The sequence below is a fragment of the Urocitellus parryii genome, chromosome 8, assembly GCF_045843805.1.
Source record: "Urocitellus parryii isolate mUroPar1 chromosome 8, mUroPar1.hap1, whole genome shotgun sequence".
In the NCBI taxonomy this organism is placed as follows: Eukaryota; Metazoa; Chordata; class Mammalia; order Rodentia; family Sciuridae; genus Urocitellus; species Urocitellus parryii.
In genome coordinates this window covers 74,188,349-74,215,443 of record NC_135538.1, presented here as the reverse complement: position 1 = coordinate 74,215,443, position 27,095 = coordinate 74,188,349, and the positions used below count along the sequence as shown (strand labels likewise).

General features: G+C 37.0%; 1 protein-coding gene across 1 annotated transcript in view; it reads right to left on the bottom strand.

The window, feature by feature from the left end:
* The window catches only part of Tbx18 (T-box transcription factor 18), a 29,478-nt gene extending 6,807 nt beyond the window's left edge, over positions 1–22,671 (bottom strand). The window contains exons 1-6 of the mRNA XM_026411028.2: positions 22,212–22,671; positions 20,901–21,105; positions 18,649–18,750; positions 15,263–15,434; positions 7,451–7,618; positions 4,480–4,544 (exon numbers count right to left, since the gene is read on the bottom strand). Of these exons, the coding sequence (XP_026266813.2) occupies positions 4,480–4,544; positions 7,451–7,618; positions 15,263–15,434; positions 18,649–18,750; positions 20,901–21,105; positions 22,212–22,518 (1,019 nt within the window). The 5' untranslated portion in view covers positions 22,519–22,671. The remainder of the gene's footprint in view (positions 1–4,479; positions 4,545–7,450; positions 7,619–15,262; positions 15,435–18,648; positions 18,751–20,900; positions 21,106–22,211) is intronic.
* Between the last annotated feature and the right edge of the window lie 4,424 nt (positions 22,672–27,095).

The window sequence follows — 27,095 nt, the reverse complement described above, 5'->3', positions numbered from 1 at the left end:
TTGGGATCAGAAGAAATGGGCTTGACTGCAAGTCACTAAAACTAATTGTGTGACCTTAAGTCAATTTCTTAACCTCTCTGGATTTCAGCTTCCTACAAAGTGAGAATTAGGTTATAAAAGCTCTGAAACCCTTTTCTAGCTCTAAAGTTGTGTTATTCTAAGTTATTTTTTCCAAATCAAACATCACATTTGTGGCCAAAAAACAAGTAAAATTTAAGATCATGCAACTCAGTAGCACTTTTTTTTTCCATTAAAGTATTCGTTTCTGGGCAGTTTTGCAAGCCTACTCAATCTCAGACCCCCAAGTAGTGAGTTGTATTAATACTGGAGTAACAAATACTGGGTGCTATTTAGCTGATTACTCTATATTTAGTGCAAACCAATACTAAATCTTTATGATGTTCCAGGAAAAAAAAGATTTTTTAAATGCAAATGAACATTAGGACACAGCTTTATTTTTAAAATTGCCTTTTATTATCACATAGATGAATTTTGATAATGGTGGTTTTCAATATTAAAGATACCAAAGTGTTAAAAAACAGTCTTGTGGGAGTTTACTAAGATAATAAAGTAGCATTCACTGGACTTAGAACTTTATTTCACTATAGAGATGTGTACTACTGCATTATTTGCTTTAACAGTATAAAGCCAACTATGCTTCAAATATATAAACCAAATTTTTGGCAAAAGTTATTAAGTATCACAAATATATAACCCCAAGCTTTAAAGAGATGCTCTGAAGGTGATATGTCTACAAGTGATCTGATTTGGAGCTATTGATATTTTTCCTGAGGCTGCTGTTTCACACTGCAAGTTCCAGAAAGGATTTCAGATATTTTGCAGGAAACAGTTATAAAATATTTATTAGCTGAATCTGGACTTTTGTTAAAAAGCCTTCATTTTCTCCAGTAATGGAGACTTTTCCCATCTAGTTAAAGAAAAGATGAAAGGCACCTCCTGCAGGAGAGTAGCCAAGGCGATAATTTATACAAGGTGCCTTTGAACAACTTCCACATTTTATCACTGCTCTAATTTATGCTATCAAATGGCCAAGTTTATTTAGTAAAATGGTTATGTTTTTCCTGAGGTATTTAAAGAGAAGAAATTTTTGTACCTTCCTGAGTAAAAAATTTTATAGGGTCAAACCTAAGGCCTAACTGAAGAATGAAACTATTCTCAGCACATAAATTCGCTCTCACATAGCAAATGTCTTGCAGGAGAGCTTTTAAGGGCCAAAGCTACTGATTCCTATAAAATAGGCTGTGGAGTCATAAATAGCCAGGAAAGGATAATTTTTAATTAAAGAAAATTGTTTTATAAAGTTTAAACAATCATAATTTCACGTTTATTTCTTGTTCTGCTCAATTTGTTTATTTTATGTATGTGAAAAAAATTAAAATAGAAATTTGTTTTTTAAAAAAATAACTGCACAATAGTACCGGGGTAATAAAGGACTATTTTGATTTTTTTTTCTCTTGAACTTTCTTCTCAACAAATTTAAAAATTATGTCAAAATGGACCCCACTATTATGTAAATAATAATACACTAATAAAAACTTTTCAAAATAAATTTTAAAATATTGCAGTCCTCCATACCCCTTAAAATCACTATACTTTCCTACATATAACTTAGGTTCTTTTTTCTAAAGGAAAATAATACATAAGTTATAAATATTTAAAACTGACAAAATTCTCTTTAATATTTGCATCTTTGGTACTTATGACTCAAATATGTTAATATCAAATTTTTAAATGTAGAATATTGATTTATAAATATTTAATATTAGGAAGTGACCCATGAAGAGCTCAGCTTTGATAAAAGAGATAATTTCAAGAGAAAAAAAGTTGCAACCTTATTTCACTAGCAAAAACTCAGAGATCATATACTTCACCTATAAGAATACTGTTAAAACATTTGAAGCAAAAAAGGAATTTCAATTTTAAAAAATTTTAAAAACAGTTCAAGCATAATTCATTGTTTTCTGTATGTCCATTAAAAACATTAAAAGTTTTATTACAGTCAGGAAAAAATAATAGCAAGCACCATTGGATGCCATGCCTACACATTCCCGAAATAGCCAAAGAAAAGGAAATATCAAAACCTAGCATTTTGACCTCACCATACCAAACAGCTTAGTAGTTTATTTTCCCCAGTACTACTAATTTTTTTACTGACTATATTTAAATAAACAAATGTCTTTTCATTATGTTGGCATATCTAGTATATTTCCTGAAAAGTTGTCATATACATCATCTCACTTCTACTTGTAAAAGGTTCATTCATTGTTATTATCTATATAAAATATACTTTAAGAATATTGTTTAATTTGCCCTCATAAGTGAACTGACAGGGTATAAGCAGTGAAATCTCCAGTGTTGGTAGCAAGTGAGGTCTTCACTGGAAGAATCAATAGCTTGGACATGGTTTCTGGCATATATACATTCAAAGCCTCGCTGCAGTCCTCTTTCAGTTCAAATAAATTTTAATAAATTCCTCTTCTACTTAAAAAAAAAGTCCCTGAAACCAGTGCAAGATTTTGAAGTGAGTAAATACTAATCTGATATAAACACAGTCACAAGAAGATTCCATCAAAGCATTTATCAAGGTAGAGGAGTTACTTTACCCCAAAGGTTCCCTTTAGCCACCTCACTATATGATCTTAGATTACTAAATTATGGTTGAATCTGCATTCAGTTTTCAGAAATTCATCTGAAAAGCAAGTTAATAAGAAGCTATTATAACCTAGCAAAAGCCAACCAAACATTTTCTCCACATTGAAACAGACATCTAAAAAGACACAAAGTCAAATAATCCCAGTGACTCAGAAGGCTGAGGCAGAAGGATCACAAGTTTGAGGCTAGCTCAGGCAATTTAGTAAGACTCTGCCTCAAACTAAAAAATAAAAAGGACTGAGGCTGTAGCTCACTGTTAAAGTATCCCTGGGTTCAAACTCCAGTACCACAAAAACATTTTTTAAATAAAAATAATTTTTTTAAAAAGACGTATTTTCAAATATAGGAGACAACTTGTGCATTAGGTATAGCTGCAAACCTACCCAAAAAGGTGATGAATTTCAGAGGGAAGCCTCTTATTGGTCAGTCCTATTGATCCACCTGCAGAAAGTTATTCTACTCTTGCTGAATTTTAATTGCATTTTAGTCCTTACATTGCATGGTATTTAAATGACGCCATTACATATGAAGATGACGTCAAGTCACTGTAAGCAATTTAGTGTATTCTGAGAAAAGGTCTCTGTTGCCCACCTTGCCCCATCAATCAAATGAAAGAACTAAAACTCTCAACTGTTACCTAATGGTTTTCTTTCTAAAATTTCAAATGAAATTGTCTCCAAAATAAATGAGGATTTTGACTTTGTGTAGACAGACCAAATTAATACTAAGTTTTCAAGTAGTATTATAGTGATTTGGGAAGTAAAGTGATTTTTAAAATGTTCATATATTTCTTTTTAAAAACAAGATACTTTGGCGGGGAGGGATACTGGGGTTTGAACTCAGGGGCATTCGACCACTGAGCCACATCCCTAACCCTATTTTATATATTTTATGTAGAGACAGGGTCTCACTGAGTTGCTCAGCACCTTGCTGTTGCTGAGACTGGCTCTGAACTCAAGATCCTCCTGCCTTAGCCTCCTGAGCCACTGGGATTACAGGTGTGTGCTACTGTGCCCAGTTAAATACAAGAGACTTTTGAAAACATGTAAGTCAAAGTCTTACCCAGAAAAGGGCTTTGTAGAACATTAGTCTACTATTAATCTCTGTAACTAAAAGTTATTTTAGAAAATGTTGCACTGAACTGTATTGGAATAGAATCATATCAATAAATTTAAAACTCTTGGCATACAGGCTAGATAATCTGCTTTTTCATAAGAGTACCAGAATGGAATTCATTATTGTAGCTCTCTCACTTAGTATAAACACCATAAACACAACACAGAAAAAATAAACTATGTGACTGTTAGCAGAACCAAGACAAATTTGGGAACTAAAGAACATCAGCTCTCTTGGCAACAGGAAGGAGTTTCATATTCCAGTTTTAAATCTGAGATAATAAGAGACCCAATCATACTCACTAGACAGAATCAACAAACAGTTGTGTCATCACTAAGGAAATTCTAAACCAATAGCAGAGGCAGAAAGGGCATTTACTTGGGATATCAAGGGCCCTGGCCTATAAGGGTAGACTGCTTCAAGGCCTCTTAAGAAGCAACATGCAATGAACCACTTAGAGCTTTCATCTTCACATCAGAATCATGCGTGAAAGTTCACTTAAGGCAGCCCAAACCATCACACTCCAAAGGTGCATCCAACGTAAAACAGTATTGATCAATTTAAATTATCATGAGAAATTATTTCAATACCCTATGAGTAAATTTAAACATTTAGTTTGTAAAAGAAAATCCACAATAAAATATCAAATATATTTTATTACAATCAGAATGGTTTTTCACTAGCACTTACCTGTTTCGCCCAGAGTCTCGGAAGCCTTTGGCAAATGGATTCCTATCTATCTTAAGGCGAGTAATCTGCAGAGTGAAATAAAGTTATAAAACAAATAATTGCAGAACTACAAATTATTCAAAGGTTAACTTGATAGAGAATTCTACTGTGCTCCTCTTTCCATTCATCACATATTTTAATATTTTAGCAGTAAAGTTAAAAAAAATTTCAGAAATCATCCAGAACATTCATATGCTATGAAGAAGATACTTTCTCACTACTTATCAAACTCCGTAGATTAAAGTTTGCTTTGCTTTTAATAGTCTTAGGAAAGAAGATCTTGAATCATCTGGTGATAATTTGCCCTTTGTTTGAAAATCCTCTAGAAACTGAAGCTATTCCCTTGAACTTTGTGATGTGGTTTAATTGTTTCTCTTGCAATAGAGGTAATGGGAAATAATATCTAACATCCATTTATCAGCCATTCATATTCTTAAAATGTTATAAAGCTCTTCCACAGTCTTCTTCAGAATTAGGTAACACCCACACTCCTTTAATGTTCTGCCTCTGTATTTTTGTTTGTCTCTCCTTTCCTTTCTGGCACTCATCTGAACATTTTATTCTTTTCTTATTTTATTTTTAGAATCCTAACTTGATCCCAGCACTACAGTGAACCAGAGGTAACCACTACTTGAAGATTCTAATGAGATTAAATCTTATACATGTAGTAGAAATAAATGAAAATGTAATTTTACCTGGAGTTCCAATTTGTTGTCTTATAATCTTGCCCACTAATACCACAAGATTTAGGAGGAAGGGGGATTTACAAATGTTCTAATCATCTCAATTAAATTTATTTTTATTTTACTTTTGCCATCCTAAAGTTGACCCTAATAAATAACATCCCATCTATTTCTTACCATATCTGTACTTTGCCCAAAGGAATTGATAGTCTATCTTTTAGAAGTACACCATGCTTTACACTCTAAATTCATTGGCTTAAGAAATCTACAAAGTTAAATAATATATTTCTGATTGTATCCATCTTGGCTGAGGATGAACTTTGTTGGATAACACTATAGCAAAAAAAAGACCTCTACAGTTCTCCTAGACTGCCCGTGCATGCTCTCAGCCATCCTCTAATCAGCCATGCAACACTTAAGACACATGTGCTCCATATGACATTGTCTTGATATGTGGATAGAACTATATTATAACGGACATATGAAAGAGTTTGTTAATTAATTCACCATGTCTTCCAATCTATCAGTGAAGGGTATTTGTCTTCACAGATCATTACAGTTCAATTCTCTGTTCATTTCAGTAATGTTTAAATAGCACTAAATAATTTAAACATTTAAAATATTATTACTAAAAAGAGTACATATTTATATAATTGTGTTTGTCTAAATAGAAATATGTCACAATTACTATTATTTTTATTACTAACATTACCACATTTATTGAATGCAGACTATGTATGGGTATATGAAGTTTTATTCATACCAATCATTTAATTATCATAACAGCTTATGCATAGCTATTATCTCAATTTTGTTTTCTTTTGAAGTGACATTTTACAAGTAACTTTCCCAAAGTCATATAGTTATTAGCCAGTAGAAATGGACTAGGAAACCAAAATGCAGAGCTCATGCTGTTAATAACTGGGTGAATCTGCTTACCAATTTTGCACAGGTTCTTTGTTTTATTTTTATTAGTTCTAATAAGTTAAACCAATTTCCATAAGTTCTTAAAACTAGGAGCTGGGACATTAAAAAGTGAATGTAATTGCATGTTATTGTTACCAATTTCCCTTCCAATTTTTCCAGTCTCCTAATCGACTTGTCAATGTTTGCTAGTTGGTATTAGTCACTAACATGTGCCTAAAGCCTACTATATTAAACTTACTCTACCAGAGAGTGGGAGGAAATAACACATAAAGCACAGGTAATTTGTGTGTAAGAGAGAGACAGGGATAGGGACCATGAATCAGAGTAGTTAAAAGTATACTAAAGCTTTGCTATTTTCTCCTCATGCACTGACTTCCCCTGAGAAAGTCATTTCCCGACCCTAAAATTTTGAGAAGATCATCCTAATTTTCTCTAGACCTTCTAAAGGTTACATTTCATGTTTCTACGTAAAGGGGTACATGACAGAATGGAAATGTGAGTGTGCGGAACAGGCTGGCTTTGGCTGAGGGACTGGTGTTGCCACAGGATAAGAGCGTTTAGCCCCTCAGTTCTGAAGAACACATGGGGGGACTCACATCTCCTAAGAAGTTTTAAAACAGTGGTTACCACAACAGAATTTGAAAATCCTTAAATTTTTACTGAAATATATACATAGGTAAGGAGAAGTGAAAACCCAAAACAATTTGGCTGACCACTGAAATTTAAAAGAAAAAAAAATATCTCCTCCAGGCCATATCAGCTATTACATAATCATTTCTTATGCGAACTGGCTGGAATCACATGTACTAAGCTTTTGCCTTTGATTGAATTCTACTTTCTTGACCCAAGCAAACACAGTCTCATGTTTACTAATATAGAAAAGAAATATTTTACTTCTCAAATTATTTCAAACTTTATGAAAAGACTACCTCATAATGGCTAATCTTTCAGACTATTATACTTAAATCACTCTTTATCACCCATAAAACATAGTTTGAAAGGAAAAATACACAAAAATGAATGTACAGGATAAATGCTTCTGAAATATTTTCATGGCTGGCAGTTTAAAGATCCAAATCCCATGCTTTACAATACAATTCTCTGTTTATATTTTACATGTTCATCTCCTATCATCTAAAGAAGTCCTCATGGGAGAAGCCATACTTGGGGAAATCATGGATAAAGTATTGTTGTTATAAATATGCATACATATGCTTTGCATGTTATATATGGCAAAAATTGTATGATGATTCATGACATTTAGATATACCAATATACCATCTATTGAAACATTCTAAAAAGATACCAGCTAAAAACAATACCTGCTGATTCTGATAGGCAGTGACCGTTGTAAAGACTGTCTCTGGGAAGGAGAAAGCCTTCACTCCCTCCCCAGATGGAACAGGCTTGATGGGAGAAAGATCATCTCCACAGTCTTTGCGAATCACGTGAACTCGTGGCTGGTATTTGTGCATAGAATGAAGAATAATCTACACCAAGGAAAGAAAATCCAAATATAATCAGAAACCTCTGACAAATCTTGACACTAAAATTCAATATTTAATACATATAATAAAGTCTTGCTGGAAATTAACATTTCCAAGGATGAAGAAATGACTTTAATAAAATATGTCAAACAGAAGAGGGAGGGTTAGGAAGTTATTTGTAAACTGTTCATAAAAATATAAAACAAAATCATTATTTTAGTGAAACCCTAAGTATAATCATGGGAAATCAACATTAAATTTACTGTTGCTTAAAATACAAGTATAAACTCATAAGAATTATATTTATAATGATACAAATTATAAAAAAGACCAATAAACCAATAAAACTAAAAATTAGATTGAAATGATTATTTAAATTGCATGAACCATAAAAAACCTAAAAATAAGTATTTATACAAAAAGTCTTCTTCAGAGTAAACTTTTCCTTCATCTGTGACTACACATGTTTGCTCAAGAGCTAAGCAACTTTAAAGACATCTTAGCATCTGCTTTGTGTGTAGCTCACAAAGTCTCTGGATTGCCAGAAGAACCTGTATCTCTATCATAAAGCTTCTTCAAAACTTAGACTCTTGAGAATGGAAAAGCTGGGCCTCTTAGACTCTGTTGTAGGAATCCACAATGCGGTTCAATTACCTTCTAACCAATCATTCCACTCTGAGAATTTATGCTAAGGATGTATTCCAAATTCAGAAAAGTTTTACATGTACAAAGATGTGCATTACATAATTTGTAACAGTGGGAAAAACTATAAACCACTTATATTCCCAACGTAAGTAAGTTAGTTAGGGAAACGAAAATTCACACCATGGAATCCAGTGGTATTCAGCTGTTACTCATACTGTTATGAAACATCTCATTATGTGATTAAATATTTCCTAGTAAATCTCAAAATGATAATAGTACCACAATCAGTTACAAACTTGTCACAACCAAATCAAAATATAGTAACAATGACCCATACAAAGATATGAATAGTGATCACCTCTGGATGATGAGATTGTGGGTGAATTCTTTCTCCTTTATAAGTTTTATGCTTTGAAGGCTGGAAGAGGATTGAGTGAGAAAAAAAATTCTCATCAAGTGGTATTTTCTATTTGCTGCTGGGATTCTATATTCAGATACTCATACATGAGTTTAGTTAACAATCTATTATATCTTTCCTGAGCTATAGATTTGAATTTAGGTTTGGGGATATTTACAAATTTGGAGAGGAAAAAATTCGTATGGGAACACAGCAATTGACCTGCCTCATGTTTTTTCAGGATGTGGGCAAAATTCAAAATTTAATAAGCCAAATTCAAAATCTTTGATCAGCTCAAACAAAACTACACCTATACCTCAAGAGTGTGTTTGCAGTTGCAAAAGGATGTCTTTAACTTTCTGGTAGTAACTAACAGTGTAGTCAGAGGTTTGTTGTTGTTTTATTTTGTTTTACTCTCAAGTTTTTCTGCTAGTGGAAGAAATGCCCAGATAGCAGCTCTAACAATCTGGCTGATTAGGTATGCCTCTTAGAGAGGCAGATTGAATAAAAGGAAAAGGCATGGGTTCAAGAGCTCTCATCCTCATCTGGGGACACACAGGAATCCATAACTTCTGAAAATTCTTTCCAGGTATAAGAAAAGGGCAGAATTTCACGTAATCAATTAAAAGGGTTACAGCCAGAATTTTTTTTAAATAAATAAAATTATAAAATACAGTAAAAAATAAAGTGTGTTGCTTATAGTAAGGATAAATACAGAAAAACAGTTTCCACTGGCTGTGTATATATCTGCACTAGATAATAAAATAAAAGGTATGTCCTGCTATAAGTCAGGTAAAAAGCTTGAAAACCACAGAAACAACATTGAATTCTGATGATTCCAATGATCAGTATATCCTAAACAGATTTTCAGTAAAAATGAATTTTTTGTCTCATTTCCTCAGTATATTATTCCTAGCAGTTTATGATAAACGATCTTAATTTTAAAAGTTATAACTAAAATCTAAGTTTATATCCTGGTAAGCCCAATATCTCAGAAGGGTTGAAAGGTATCTTGCATTCAGTATTTTTTTCAAAAATGCTGGGAGAGAAAAGCAGATGACAGGTAAACTGAGGTCTGCTTTCTGTCTTCTAATTAGGGCCATGGCCCTTCCCTTCTTTAGATGTAGGGTTCTATGCAACATTACATTTAACATTTCCAAGTCTGGAAAAAACTACCATTAATATTCCAGCTTATAGATGATGAAGCTAAAGCCTACAGAAGCAAGAGACTTCTGAATCCTCAGGGCTGAATCTGGAAGCCACTCCCGTGACCCACAGCTTGATCTCAACACTATGTCTGCCTGCATTCCTTATGAATTTAACATTGTGTGGGCAGGCATCAGGACTGGGCCAGGCCCAACAAGGGAAGCACAACGATGGTTCTCTGCCTACAGAGGTAGTAAACTCAGCCCCAACAGGTCATCACCTGAAAAATTCATGATATAACTGTCCTGGTCCTTTGCCCAAATTATTTATTATAAATTTTTACCTTAAAACACACTTTCAAATATGAACATAAACTAATTTCTCTCTTTAGGAAATCCATACATACTTGACATCTTGGGGAATACAAGAGTTTGAGGGAAAATTCTTCCTTTTCTCCAAGCTAAGAAACAAAATGCCTATGGTAAGCAAAGAACAGCTCTGATAAAAACCCAGAGAGAATTATCATAGCTTTTAGAAACAAATCACAGATCAAAAGAAAAACTACTTTGCATTAATTGAACAAAAACAAATGCACAATTTCAGAAGATTGAAATGAACTGACTTGGAATGAAGGAAACAAAAGTTTATTTGGGTTTTCTGTTCACCAGAAAATGAAAAGTAAGTTCCTGTTTTATGAGGGCTCTGATAACTCAAGGAAACTTCTCCAAGTAGGTATACACATTTAATTAATTAATTTATGTTCTTACCAATTCAAAAATGACTTCAGGTACAGTATATTGGGGTAAGGTATAGAAATGACTAATGTATGCCTCTGTCTACATGTTAAGGAACCATTGTCAATAGCAATATGAAGATTATTCAAGCAAAATAATATAATTTCAACATTATCTGTAAGAATTCAGCGTATTTCTGAAATTATTTTAGAGAATGCCAAATAAGTTTCAATTCTTCTTTATAAGATAGCATTATTTTCTTTTTAATGAGCTATCAAAAATATGATGAGTGGTCAATCTCAGTTTGCTTATAAAGTAGAACAAGCAGAACCAGGAGAACCACTGGGCTTATAAAAAAGGAAACTGCAATGATAATGTCCATCACTGAAACTCAAATAATTACATCTGATGTGCATGTTCTAAGCTCTCTGTTCTGTTTAGACAGAGGATTTGGGGCTTACCTATTAGCACAGTCACACAAACCTATGTCCATAAATGCAGAACACTTCCGCCTATACAGGCTAATACATGCCTTCTACTTTAAAGACTAAATTTGAGTCAAAAGAAGTATGATATTATTTATTTCTGATCTGATGAGTTGAAAGTGCCTGGGGTTTGACAGACAGGCAGCTGCGTTTAGTCTTGCAGAACAGCTGAATAGGGAAACTCCCTGCTGACTAGAAATTTTCCAGATGACTTAAATTCCCATGTTAGAATAAGTCAAGCAAAAGACCAAGAAGGAACAGATAATAAAAATCTGGCTCCCTGCATTTTTGGTGATACCAAGTACCAACTGACTTTAAATGATAGGGGACAAAGCTATAACAACTGACTCACAAACTATAGCAAGAATGCCTAACTTTCGTTTTATATGTGACAAAATAAAATAAGTAATTTTTAAGTACCTTAAAAATAAGTACTTTCATGTACATCAGCTCACCTGATTCACTCAAAGTTATCTGATTCCAATATAACCCATGAGAAAACCAAGCCTCAAAGGGTGAAGTAACTTTCCCATGATCACAATAAAAGTGCTGTACCACACTCTAGGTCACTACAAATTCCTCCCACCAACTTTGTAAACTCCCCTGGAATATCTTGCTTTACCACCCAATTCCCAAGGAGGAAATAGGAAGATAGTGAGAGAGGGAACCTGTAACTCTGAGTCCTCAGCAGTTGGTAATATAAGTCCTCCCACAGGCCCCTGAAGATGACTGCCTGGTCTTGCCAGGCTACTTTTCCAAAGCATCCCAGCATGATAGGTACAAATTCTGCTGAGGTTTAAATTGCACCATTTCCTGTTAAATGTCTTCTAATTTTTCAGGAGATGCTTATCTAAATGTTTTCCTTCAGATGGCAAGATCCATGTGGACAGGGAAACACGCACATAGTTAGAATTTAATCAACCCAAGCATACTAACAATCTGCACATGGGTAGCCCAAGGACGAATTTTGCTTTGTATAAAAGTCAGTATAAAACTTAAAGATTCTCCAAAGATCAGGTAGGGATCAATGACCCAAAATGAGGATAGATTAGAGATTAGGAATTTATTTCTAGTTCTGTTGGTGAATGTGACTCAGGGTCTACCAAGACGGCCATACCATTCAGGTGAAACTTTCTAATTCAATAGTCCCTTTCATGACACAGAGGAGGCACTTAGCTTCTGCCTTCCCCATGACCCACATCTAATTCTAAAGGAAGGTACCATAACTCCTAGTAAAATTGTGGACTCAAATGAGCAGTGACTTGCTAAATTACTTTCCTACATTTTTTATCCTCCCAGTTCCCAGTTCTACTCTGCTAAGGATGTGCAAGCGTACAGCATTGAGACTTGAGAAGTCCACGTAAGTCTGGAATTTTTATTAATTTAATGCACTGCCATTGCAGATTCTCACAGGCTGTGACTAGACCTAGGACCACATGAGATATGACATTCATAGTTTTCCCAAAGTGACTTTTCAACTTTCTAAATACCAGGGAGTATTTAGAAAGAAACTTTAGTGAGAATCCAAAATGGAAATATATTCTATGCCAAAGTTAATTTTTTAATGTTGTGCACACTTTAAGTAAACATAACAGACACCTTTCTACAGGAAGCCCACCCAATTTCTCAAGGCCAGATCTCTACTTCTCTGAGCTGGCAGGATTGATAAACTGTACAAAATATCCCTTCCTTCCCCATTTAGGCTAGAAACTCACCGAAGGCACAGACCATAGCTTTGTATCTTTTACATTTTACAAAGTTTTCAATGTTTTTAAAATGATTAATGGAAAAGAGCACTTTCCCTTACACACTCTCCTCTGGTGTAACTGACAGGTACATACATTTTTACAAAGGCAGTTTCCTTGCTTCCAAATTGCATAGAAATAGCTCTCTCCCTACTCTTCCACACACATTACCTACCTTCTTTTATTAAACTAGTACATCCTGCCCAGTCTTAAAAAATTTCCCAAATAAATTATACACTTTTCTAAATTTTACCTGTTTCTGCTGTGTTTTACTTTTCTAATAGTTAAATGTTTCAATTATTTAGATTTACAGAGCTGAATTTCAATTTGTAACCTTTTTATGTTTTAAATAAATTATATTGATAGTTAACTTTCGTATCAACTTATCTAGCCACAGTACCCAGATATTTGGTCAAACACCAGTCTACATGTTTCTGTGGAAGTATTTTTTAGGAAACATTAACATTTAAATTTGTAGACTTAGAGTATAGCAGATTATCCTCCATAATGGGGGTGGGCCTTATACAATCAGTTGAAGGCCTTAAAAGAAAACAGACTGAGGTCCCCAAAGGAAAAGGAAATTCTGATAGAAGACTACCTTCAGATTCAAGGTGCAATACCAACTCACCCTGGCTCTTTAGCCTGCCAGCCTACCCTACAGATTTCAGACTTGCTAGCTCCCCAACAATCACATGACCCAATTATTTAAATCTCTCTCTTTAGCTATATGTATATGTGTAGCACTCTTTGTATGTATGTGTGTGTATACACACACACACACACACACACACACACACACACACATATACATATACACATATATGCATTGTATTTTCTGAAGAATGTTAAAACAGCATTAACTCAAGTTGGGTCCTTTCTCTCCAATACAAAATTACAACATTAAAAGTCAGAATATATCACTAAATCTACATCTAATATTAAATACATTAGATATTGGATATAAAGCCAGTAATTTGGATTGAAAGAATCAGAACTATAAAAGGATTTATTGACTTTAGAAGTTTTGAACTTTATATATGACAGTAAAATACCTTTTGGATCCAATAATCACTTCAGAAGATATATTCTTATACTAGGAAAACTCAAAAAGGGTAAGGTACTTTTAACTTTCCAAAATAGTTAATGCTAAGTGACATTTTTTCTAAAATTTCCTGTACAAAGAAAAATTTAAAAAGGAACTCTCATTGAATATGCTACCAACATACCAACATTTCACAGACAGCTCCCACAATGAGAAAGAAGAAATTGATGTTTTTTTAACTGAAATGAAGAATATTCATTACAACTTGACTATATTAAATTGTAGAAATAAGCACAAAGAATAAAAAGAAGGAAAATAAAATAATGCACTAAAATGTAGGGCATGAAGTTGGATTCAGAAAAGAAATTTATATTATTTTTTCTGATTCTGTTTGAAATCATAAAAGGCAATAATTAATAAACAAAAGCACTACCAATGTGAGGTTTTACTAGATGTGTCCTGAAAATCTAGACACTGCAAATGTACTATAATGAAATTAGTTCTCAAAGGTTTTCATTAAGGTAAAGTGTGTAAGACACTGTCTAGCAACTTGCAAACCATATCCTGTCATCACTGTATTATAATTTATGAGTTTGTATTTTTGTTTTAAAAGGTTTGCTCATAAATATGCAATCTTTATGTCACTCCTTTGAGAAATGAACACATTGCTGTTCTTTTTATGTATTATGTGTTCTTTAAGGCATTTCAGTTCTGCATCAATCAAAACATTCTCAAATAATGGAAACCTAATAGAAATGTTAGCTTTGAACAGAAATCAGCTTAAATCCAGGGTTACTTATTTATTAAAATAATAAAATAGAAATCTTGCATAAGAACCATGCTGCATAAAATTAATAAGGTGTTAAAATGACTGTATTATTGAAATGGCTGAACTTTAATTTACATATCATGTTTAACCAGTTTTAAGAACAAAAGGAATTATTGTTATAACATATTTTGACATATTAGATGCCATTATAAAACAACTGGGAGCTTGCAGATGGGACACACAAATAGCAAAAGCCTGGGCTAGTACTGAGAAGCAATGAGCCTCTGTTGAGAAAAGAAGTGACTGCAGGCAGGATACAATAAATCATTATCCTCATTTACCCAACTCCTAAGTAGTATTTACATTTAGAATATAATAACTAGCACCTCTTGAGATTCACACAAATATTTTGGCTAAAATAAAAGTCTCTGCCTTGGGTTTTTTCTCTTCAATACAAACGCAGTATCTAGTTTTAACCTATTATATGTTTCATAGTATACTTCAAAACCAAAAGCATAGTCTCTGATGCAAATATAATCTTGATTTTTGGACAGATTATGCACATGCTGATCAACCAGGAAAGTAATATTGTGATCTTAGAAGTGTCCATTTCCTTCAGTCAGACACAGCATATATTTGGCTATGCCATCCAATGGTGGTGTATTACAGAGGCCATCTACTCACATGGCCTTGGTCATCCAGTTCATTGTTGGTGAGCTTCAGCTTGTCGAAGCTGATCACTTGTCTCATCCAAGTCTCCCCGGAGGCAGGTGAGTCTGGATGAATATACACCCGGGGTGGCACAGGGGAGTCAGCATTACCCGCTACCATCCATTTAGAGCTGTGGTAAACATACCTACAAGGCAAAGACAGGATTTTCAGATTATGGACTATTTATTTCTTGGAATTTCCAGCTCAACAGTATCAGATCAAATGTGCACACTTAATGTCTAAAATAAATTTATTTCTTCTTTATACCCAGAATAAGCCTTCAAGTGCTTTTCAAAAACTTTCTGAAGTTTCAGGGGCCTACTGACAACTCACAGTAAGTAGGACATTAAGAGCTTAGTGAAAAATATGCACACTATCACCCCCATAAACTCAAGTAACTTAATTCTAATGAATTACACTTACATTAGAAATTCTATCTATAGTGTGATATTTTCCATTATTCATCTGACATGAAGAAACTATGAAGTTGTCAACATCATCTTTTAGTAAATCTCAAAATACTTGACAATTATCTTAAAGTATCATACTTCCTTAAAGATCACTTCCCATTTTAGGCTATGTACAATCTGGTGGGATAGATAATAGAAAGGTGAGAGGAAATTATCATATTTTGATAGGAAAACAGTCTTATCTGTTATTTAGAATTTTTTTCTAATGTTATGACATTATAAATTTAGGATAAAGTATTCAGTTTAATTTTTTAAATTTAAATAATATTAAATGTAGGCCTTGATTCACCTCTGATATTTCTCTTTCTTGTAAGAAAATTATTTCAAGTAGTTTCCAAATACCACTAATCAAGATATAAATAATACTTTGAAAATGATGGTATAACCGATAAATGTTACTTTTCTAATAGACAAAATATCCTATGCTGTTTAATTATACATACCAAATATATAGGATTCAGTAAGAATACATTAAAATAACAATGTTTCAAGTTAAACATAAGATCTTAAAATTTAAACCTATATTCATACAGTAATTTATTAATATTAATTTAAAATTTAAAAATTAGAAACTAGTGTGTCAGTGATGAAAGAGTATAAAATGAAATTGTCCTAGATGTTTTTGTTACCTTTGAGTATTAAAATATGGTATATAATTTATAGCAATAATTTCTGAAACTAAATAGTTTCAGAAATTTCTACCTGTGTAATGTACAAATTGCTTTTAAAAACAGCAGGAAACATTTTCATCACATCTCTGGTGAGACTCTTTGTTTTAAGTAGGGTGACATTTCATTCCCTTTTGAGCTCAATGCCTTCTATAATTTAATTCCTTTTCTTGGGAAAATGCATCAGCAAAAAATTATGAGTAATTTTTAAAACATTTCTTTAGTTGGTACATTATTTTAATAAATAAGTTTCTGATTCTGGTATATTGTGATTACTTGTTTTACATTGTGATAAGGGGCAATCATTTTAACTTGACCAAACACCACCAGTCCTTGACATCAAAGAATAAGTGAAAAAAATTTTAGTATTACTGAAAAAGATTGAAAGCAAAAAGGAAATCTTAGAAATGCAAGCAAACACTGCACTGTAGATATGACTACATTACTACCAAAATAGAGTTATATGCTCTATCAAAATATTGCAAAATTATATATATCATGTAGTTTAAGACTTCATAGTCATTAAGAGGATAAATGCTACATGTTACACATTCTTCATAAAAGAGTTTAAATATATATGCTAAATACAACTTTCTTTTTAGGGAGCAACAAAAGTGAAAGCAAATTTATGTTTTACAGTTGGATCTTTTAAAATCTAACATCATCAAAATAATATGTAAATTTTTCATACTTTCTGTGAGAGACTAGATAAGAATGAATTAAGTAAAATAAAACATCTAAAATATATGGAAGAGATGTGGAGGAAGAAATAGGTAGGACACAAACTTAGAAGAGAAAGGAATAATTTCCTAGCTCATTAAGAATTAGATTATCTCCCTCTGCACAAAGCACAAATTAGCATATGAGTTTTAAATCAAGCACATTTAAAGAATAAACTTTTATGCTTTCTAACTTCTGTTATGCAACAATTTAAGCAAAACTTCCTAATGAATTATTTTAATTAAAATCAATTAAAATTAAAATAAGTTAAAATTAAATAATTAAAATTAAGTCAATAAATGTATAAAATACAACTTATACACAAAACTGGAATAAAACTTCCTATTATCCATTTTTGTAGTATTTCATATATGCCATTATATAAATTGAAATCTGTATATTTTTAAAAAAATTTTTGTTTTACTTCAACATGGACACAATACCTTTGTTTTATTTTTTTTTTAATGTGGTGCTGAGAATTGAACTCAGTGCCTCACGTGTGCAAGCTAAGCACTCTACCACTGAGCCACAACCCCAAACCCCAGAAATCTATATACTTTTGACATCATAAAGCTATTCTGCAAAAACAACTCCCTAAATTTTAAAGTGAGAAAAAACAAATCTGATTTCACTTTAAAACTTACTAAACACTCTATTTAAAAAGAAACAAAGAGGAGCAAAATTTAAACAGCATCCATCATCTAATCTTCCAATGCTCAAAACTTCCTTTTTGAAATGTTAGTGTTTTTAACTCTTCAGAAAAACAAAAAGCATTGCCATTAAAAACAGCTGATTTACTTTCTTACAAAAGAAAAAAAATTTGGTTTGAAACTGAAGAACACACATCTTTTCAAAGTTTACCTAATGTCTAGATAAATGTACTCTTTCAAAATGAAAGTATTATAAATGTTTTTAAAAATTGTTAACTACCAACCAAAAAAGTCCAAAAGGTAACAATTCATTGACAGTTTAGAGATGCCTTAATATAAATGAATTATAAAAATTTTATTTTTCATTTTTATAGAAAATCTTAGATAATTTTCTCATGTTAAATGGAAAAGGCCTATAAACATTTATAATTTTGAATATAAAAAGATAAAGGAAATTAATGTGAATTTTTTTAAAAATCAAGAAAATTTATAATGTGTATCTACAAACTTTACCTAACATTTCCTCTCAGAATCCTAACTGAAACATGAATCAATGTAAAAAATACATTTAGTTTATCAACTGTTTTATAAAAAATATTTTCTTTAGCAATACCATATGGGCCCCTATTAAAAGTCTTCAATGTTTGAAGACATTTCTGTATCTATTGAAAACAAAACAAAAACTCAGTTTCCACATTTTCCTGAAAGAGAAGACATCATCTGGGCTGCTGAGATCCATGGACAATGGACTATGGATCTAGAAACAATGTTCATAGTAGTCACAAATGAAACAGGCACTAGTCTACAAAGTCCTACAGTTTTTCCTATTGTCATGTATCCAATCACTGTACCTGTATCTTTTGTTGTCCACTGGCACAATATCCATGGCAATATAGTATTGTTGGTGAGGATCTAATCCAGAGATCTTCACTCTCATTGCTGGAAACATACGTCTATTTAAAAGGGAAAGGAGAAAGTAGACTGGGTTTTGTTTTTGTTTGTGATTAAGAATGGAGAAATGATTAAAGCAAAATATCTTCTCTAATCTCTATTTTTAATGCAGTCAAATTCATAGCTTTCCTTACGGTAATGCAATTCAAAGTGTCAGAACATAGAACATATTTAAACTAAGGTTTCAAAACGTAATTTTTGCACCCTGTGTGCCTGTGCTCCATGTTTATTAAAATGTCAACAGAGCTAAAAATAAAAGAACTACTCCTACACTGAGGGAGTGATGGCACTAAAGAAAGCAAGCACTTCACTTCTTAAAACAAAGACAGTAAGCATATTTACTTGAATAATACAAATAATAAAATGGACCAAATGGTAGAAATAGAAATTCCAAATTTCTGAAAGTGATAAAATATATTATAATGTGAAATTTTAAAGGGGGTTATAAAAAACCACAAGGAGCCAATGTGCCATGCTATAACCAAACAATATGTTCTTTATTGAGACAGGACTTCCTGTCTGCAGCATGGTAGAGGTGAAGTGCAAAAGTTACTCTAAATTTGAAAGCTATAGTAAAACTTCTTTATTGAAAGCAGAAACTAAACACAATGTATATTTACCAAATAATTCCTTCCCCCATCACACCTTAAAAGTGCTTTCTATTTTAACCAATCTTACTCAACCCTTCACTAATTGAAACAAATGAAATCCCCATTTCTCTTGGCTTCCCAGAGATGTATATCAAAAGGTACCTATCCTTTGAAAAGGGCACAGCAGCAAGAAATAGAACAGCAAATTTTATTTTACATATTTTTTAAAAATACAGAAATTCCTTTTTAAAAAATTCATCTTTGATTTACATCTAGGACTTCCAATTAATCTAATTTTGGCTAATTTAGCTTTATAACAAATTTTAGTAGTTATTTACCAAATTTTTTTCTAAAACGATAATGCTAGTAAAGACCACTTTCAGAGAAAGGAAAGTCCATTATTCCTAACTAAGCATGAGAACAGTTTAATATGCAGACTGTTTTAGTGTTATTTCAGTGCACCTGTAAGATAAAGAGTAAAGGTCTTTAACTACATCCTTTATAAGACAATTGTTGCTTTGTGTTGTTGAAAACTGAATTTGGATCATTAATAAAAGCTCTGTAGAAGGTAGCATATGGATTCAATAAAATATGTTTTTGTAATTTCTAATAAGTTCGGATACTTTTATGCTATCCAGGTTTTTACCATGTGTACTCCCTGAAAGAGTTGTGTGTGCTTTTTATAGTTCCTTTTAAGGAACATATCATTAATAGATTTCATTGCACTAAATGAACTGAAAATTTTAAATGTGAATATCAAATATCTCTTCGTCCGCCTTCCAAATAATACGATCTAGCCAACAAATCCATTTATTTTACTGATGGATATGAAAATTTCATACTTAAAAAAGATAATTTCTTACAGATTTTTATTTTTCTTCTGAAAATTAAGGCTATGTGTTGGACTTTATTTAGGAAAAAAATATTTAACCCCATATCTGTAGATTTACAAAAAGGATTTTTAAAAATCAGGGTAATTATTCTTACAGCTATACATGATTGAATATATATTACTGTATAATTTCAGGGATTTTTCATCCTATTCTAATAACAAAAGAGCCCAATACATCATGTTCTCAGTGCCAGGAAATCTGAGAAAGAACCAACCTAGAAGTTTCAAATCTGAAAAGGCAGATCATAGTCTGCTAACGAGTAAACGGTTTTTAAAACTTTAAAAGAGGAAGGAGAAGAATGTACTCCCTGTTTCCAGAACTGGTAACTGGAGCCTAAATAAATACCTGGTTCGATGTAAATACGACCTCGAATCTCTAACGGCCCTGCGTGAGGATCATCAGCCGCGATAGTTGAGGCATTAGCGGCGACAACACTTTTCTCCTGGCACTAACAAGTGGGCGGCCAGGCTGAGCCCTTCACCGACTGCTTTTGGTGATAAATAGGAAAGTCAGCCTCAAAAGTGAACTATGGTTGGGCCTTGTCGCATCTGTCTGAAAAGGCCACCCAGAGCTCCCGCCGCGCTGCAGGCCCTTCTCCGTACCCGGGCGAGGACTGGGTGAAGCCACCGTCCGGGTCGGTGGGGGCGTCCTCTGCAGCTCGCCCCTTACCTGCCCGCCTTGGTGATGATCATCTCGGTGCCAATCTCGTGAAAGCGCTTCCAGAGTTCTGCTCCTTGCAGATCTACCCTCGGCGCCTGGGGAGAGGGCAGCGGGGTCCCTGGCCGGGCCAGGACAGGTGCGGGGGACCCTTTCGGGGAGCCTCCTGGGGACGCCAGCGGGGAAGCGCCCGGCAGAAAGCCGTCCTCACAGCCGCCTGGACAGCAAAGGGCAGAGAAAGGACCGGTGAGGGCTCCCGAGGGGAAGCCGCTCGGAAAGGGGGACCCCTTGGTGGGTGGTTGAGAAGAAAAGTACTGAGGGAAAAGGGGAAGCTTCAAGTGCCTTCGGGGACACCGAGCGAACTGTCCCATCGATAGACGTGCCTCTCAGCCCCGGCGGGGCGCTCGGCCCTCCAGACCCACAAATCCAGAACCCCGGGGAGGGGCTTTGCAAGGCCAAGGCCCCAAAAGTTTGCGCGCTGCCGCAGGGTGTAGGACACACGCCCGACGGTCTGACACAAGTCCCGGGGTACAGTCCGAAGGCAGCCTCCTACGGAACCCGCTCCTCGAAGCGCTTGCCGCCAAAGCGCCAGGCGCCCCTGCCCCAAGTCGCGAATGCGGGGGCCTCCCTTCGCGACAGGCTTCTGAGGCGTCTCGCTTTGGGCTCGGCCAGAGGCATCTTCCAGGGACCTTTTCAGACCCCGCTCCCGGACGCTTAGCGCTTCAAGCCCAGCAGCAAAGCGGCGAGAAGAGCGCAAAAAGCAATCGAGCGATCGCCGTTGGCCTTGGCAAGAAAATCCAGACGGATAGGGAAGGGAACCGCTCCGCTACCCCCGGGGAAACCACTTTTGCAAATACGCCGCCCTCTTCCTGGTTTAAACCAACGGTTTAGGGCATTCGTTCCGGTTTCGGGGGGGTTATGCTGTCGCTCTACCCTCCCCCCGCCCCAGGCTTTTAAAACTTAGGAAAGAAAAAGGAGCACCCATTGGCTGGAACCCCAAGGGAGGCAGCAGAGAAAAGCACGAATTGGCATCTCCGCGCTCGGCAAACAGCCGCGGCTGTCCGTGCTGGACGCGCCGAGTGGGCGGCGGCAGCTTGCTGGGCGAGGCTGGAAGCTGCATTTTAACCGTATCTAGGGTGGCCAGGTTGTGAAGGAGCCTTGTATCTGACACCCAAGGCCAAGGCGCTCCTGGCTAAATTAAGGACCCCGCGCGCGCACACACACCGACAGATTCTCAGTTCAGGTTCGCCGCCGCCTTGCGGGCGGGCGGGACCTGAGAAGAGAAGCGCCGGAAAGAAGTTGGGCTGGAAGGGGCCGACTCACCAGCTGCTCCTCGGGACCCACAGCTCGGCTCCAAGTCTGTGCAGCTCCGGGCTGGCCCGGACGCCGCTCCAGCTGGCGGTGGGTGCGCAGCGCTTTCATCTCCCTCTGAGGAGCTCTTTTCGCCCGCGCCACCTCCACGGCTGCAGCCTCCGTCGTCCGCGGGCCCGGCCGCCTCTTCCGCGCCCAACCTTCGCCGCTTCTTTTGAAGCTGTTGCTGCTTCTCGGCGCCGATCAGCGCCTCCACAGAGAAGGCGTGCGCCTTGAGACTTAGCATACTGCACGGCGAGCCCCTTCGCTTCTCGGCCATCCCCTCCGCCCGGTGCCTGCCCGCCCCTCTCTCATATACACTCACGCAGGCACACGCACACACTCGCTCTCCTTGCCCCACCAAAAACGGAACAGTTCTTGGGGGGGTCTTCGGTATCTGTCCCCTTCCCTGCCGCGGGCAAAAAGAAATTTGTCGTTTCCTTTTTCTCGCTGGTGTTGGGATCCGAGGAACCAGCGACGAGACCGCCAAGTTTCCTTCCCTCAGTCTTTCTCGCGCTCTCTCACTGATGCACTCCTTCGCTCCCACCCCCTCCACCTCCTCCTGCTGCTCCAAGATCTGCCTCGACTGATGCGCCAGAAAGGGCTAACATGGGTAAAAAACACTCTGCGGACACAAATTAGGGATTGTAATTGAAATTTGTTGCCTTGATCTGTCAGCACTTCCAGGCAGGAGAGCGGTGGGAAGAACTTGCTCATTAGTGTCAATAAAGCAGTGGAGGCGGAGCCTAGGAACCTGTCAATCCCCGAGACAGATAGCCAATCGGGAGGCACCGATTCCGCTCTGCCCGCGCCCACTTCCTTACAAGGTAGCAAAAAACGTGGAGTGAAAAGCGCCGCCATCTGGCTTGGATGTGCCAGCCTAGCGTTGGCTGAACCCTATCGTTCTGGCTGCCTCCCACAAGCCTTGTCCAGGCCCGTAATCTCCAGTTTTTCTCGCCAGGGCCTGGAAAGGCGGAGTCTTCTGTCTTTAAACTGAGAAAACCACAAGTTAACATATCTAGAATCTTTACAGGAGTCTTAATTCCCGGTCCCACATTCTTATGACTTTATGTTTCTACAACTCGGAATATTTGGGGAGGTAGAGAGAATTCACAGCCACCAGTCGGTCGTTTCTCATTTGAAAATTCCCGCGTTTAGTAGCGCCCGCTCTGTGCAGAGCATAGCATTAGGTTCAAATTTTACTCCGTGGATTTTTCTTATTGGTGACAGGTTCAAAAATACTTAAATCACCCTACATTTAGGAATACAATGTTACATTATCTATCACTCAGTCGCCCATATAAATTACCAGGAAAATCATCCCCCCTTTTTTGTAGACCCCTTGTTCTTTTGATAGTTATTTTAAAATAGGTCATTGAATTTTAATTCTGTATGTGTTTATATTATAAATTTAACCTTTAAACCCTTTAAAACTTCACAAATAAAATAAATTTTAAAACTCGATTGCCGCTTGAAAAACTTTCTCTGTGACTTAACTTTATATTCTTCCTGATCTAAAAAGTGCCACTTTTCTTAATTTTTAAGGGTCAACTTGTTTCCTTAAAATAAACTCAAGAGAAAATAGGACTTTTCAGCTGAATGACAAATATGTATGTACCGTTTGTTTTGTAGTTTCAACTCAACTTTTAAGATCAACAAAAAACGTGTTTTGTGTAAACATAAATCTTAGAATAAAATTCAAGATGTATATTACCCTTTGGTATAAAACACACAATTAATAATCGTTTTGGTTTTTTTTTCTCTCTTGTCCAATTAAACCCCCGCAACATTAACTGCCCTATTTTTTTCTGACTTCTCTATAAGCGATCAGGAGAGTAGCTTTTGGAAATAGCTACGACATTGGGACCAATCTTTTTGCTGCATGTAGCTCGGTAACTAGTGGTTTCTTCAAGACTGGACAGCAGGGGAGGAACAGAAACCTAGCAGGCGGTGCCCGGAGGCACGTGCAGGCCGCCCTGGCGAGCCTGGCTGTCTCAAGATCATAAAGGATTCCCTAATATCCTTGGGGACAAGGCCACTTCAAATGCTTAAGAAACGTCATCAACGGGAAGGGTCTGTTTTGCATTTCAAAAGAAAATCTTGGTCACTGGTTTGGAGACGAAGGGGGACTCAAACTCAAGCGGTGTCCCAGGACAATATTATGTCCTTAAAAAATTAAGTGTAAACACTGTTTCTGAAGTTTGGTGGAGGGCAAGAAGTGATGAAAGAGAGCTAAGAGGCGGCCGGGAGAGCTTGGACTGGGAAGGGGGGAGGGGTGGCAGATGTGACCGGAGGTTACTCTTTAGGCATCTGGGGGCTAGGGAGCCTGAAGTCACTTTCAGTTGACAGTGAGAACAGGAGCCCCCTCCAAAACCAGGCTCTCTGTGACCCCGAGGAAGAGCTACTGTTTCTTCTCCAAGTCGAGCTTGGGGGCATTGAGGTCCAGAGGTGGAGTTGCTGAAACCTAAGGGCCTACTCCGGTCCAGCAGCTGGAGGAGGAGGAGCTGCTGGTTCCGAGAAACCGCCAGGGACAAACGCGGTTTCCAGACGCAAGTCCCTATGCCCTGCAGTTTAAACTGATGTAAGAAGTTTACATGGGGCCTGCACGGCGCTCTCCGGATAAAAAGTCCTCTTTTCCTCTTCCACTTCTCTCCCTTTTTCTCCTGGAGCAACTAGAGGGGCAAATCCCAAACCTCGCAGAAATCTGGTACTTAATGTCCACACAACAAACAAGCTGGAAAGCCTTGCTCACCGAAACTGTGTCCAAGCACTAAGAAATACTCCTAAGGTGCGAGGGTCGCCCTGGAAGGACAAAAATTTTAGCTCCCTTAATCCCACCCACGCATGGCTTGGGGAACCTTAGCAATAGGGCCTCACCACCGCTCGCTTCCCCGGACTTAAGTGAATCCAGGCTCAAATTCCCAAACTGAGCTGGACCAGCTGCCCCCCACCGGGTGGAGCCCTGAGTGGCAGACTGCAGCGCACCTTTACCTCGGTTCCTAAAGAAGGGGCAAAGAACCTCTCCTGGGCACAGGAAGAAAGCACCCCAAATTGGCTGGGGGGAGTTACGGATTTCAAAAGGATGGCGAAGCCATCGTGCTAACAAGGCCTTTTCCCAACCTTAGGGCGTGCTCCAGCTGGGACAGAATTAGACCCTGGCGCTTTTCGAGGAATCAAAGTGGGAGGAAACGTTCGCTTTTGAATGTGAATGTGCCAGTGTGCGAGTGAGTGCGCCGGTGTGCACGTGTCCCTGTATGCATGTGTACGTGCGCATGTGCACCTGCATGTATATAAACTTGGGAGAGGATCTATGTATGCGGGAAGGTGTCCGCCTGACACTTTGGGGGAAAAAATGTCTTTTTCAAGTGGGAGCTACATTAAAGAAAGTTTTAAAACTGAAACAGGCCTCTTGCAGGAAAGACCAGCGGGATTCTGTTAAAAAAAAAAAAAAAAGTCACCTCAGGAATGGGTTCATCTCAGGGACCTGGAGAGAAAGGGAGGGGCAAAGATCCTTGTGTGTCCACATACAGTACATCCGTTCTATTTTTCTTGGTGCAGTTTAAAAATGGACAGTTAAGAAAGATTCTTAAAAAAAAAATCAGATCCCTCAGTACACACTATACACAACTTTGTATACTTGATGTATGCGTGTGTAGTTTGCTACTTCATCTTACCTGATTTATAAGATAGTTGTATTTATAAACAAGTGTTTATTTTTAAGTTCCATAGGTAAAAGCCCCACACAGCAGAACTTCATTCTCTAGATAGATTTTTTTCTTCTTCTTCTTTTTTTTTTTTCTCTTATATTTGACAATCACTGTAAGAGGTTTTACTCTTAGGTTTGATTTCCCCCGAACGGAGTCCTCATACAGGGAGACGACCAGTCCTGTCATTAGGAAAGTGTGTTCTTGGCCTCTGAACTCGGGGTGCAACTGGTGGTCCCAGAGTTTCCCAACTGAATCCAGACTTCCTTCCCACACATAAAAAGACTTTTATTATTAGCTAAAAGACTAACTGAACTGAACCAGAGAAATACAGAAATAGGAGGGGGAGTCGGTGAGTAATGGCTGAATCCAACCACCAACGAGGGTACTTGGCTGTGTTACTTTGTAATTTGGGAAGGAGACATATCTTAATTGGGGACCTAAATAACAGATATCGCTCTGATCACAACGCCCGCTTACTTGAATTAGGGCTCCCTCTCTCCGCCCTCGCTACCCCTACCTTTCTTCCTTCCTTGTACCTACTCTTCTTGCTCCTCCCTCTAATCCGAGTTAATGAAAATAATAAGTTATAACCAATATAAGTTTACAAGGGCTACGGGAGTAAATTCAGGAGGCCGGGATTTGATGACTGCGCCCTCGCGAACCTCCTCCTTGCCCGGTCTGGAGCTGCAGCTGTAAATCCAGGATTGGAGGAGAAAGACATCCAGAGCCGCAATTCCTCTCTGCTCTGTGAGGTCGCGGACTTGCACGCAGATGTACTCACAGATCGTCCACAGTCACCTTCTCTGCCAACAATCGACGGAGACTGAGGCCCGCTAATCAAAGAACCAGCGCAGACAGTGAAAGAACTCTATTAGGGCTCCTCAAACTCAGACTCGGTCCTGGGGTTGGGGGGCATAGAGTTTCTCTTCTAATGATTTTTCAAATCATTTATCATTTCTGGCTGGATCTCAGGGGAAGTGAGTCATTTCGGGAGAACAAATGAAAGTGTACTCCTCCTCAGAGGGTAAGCTGGGCTTCACTCCTTCTTGTCTCATCCCCAGGTTCTCCAGTTTGCAGAAAGGAAAGATAAAGGGAGGAAGGAGGCTTCTAACTGATCGCATCAAGGGAAGTGAGGAAGTAATGAACCTGC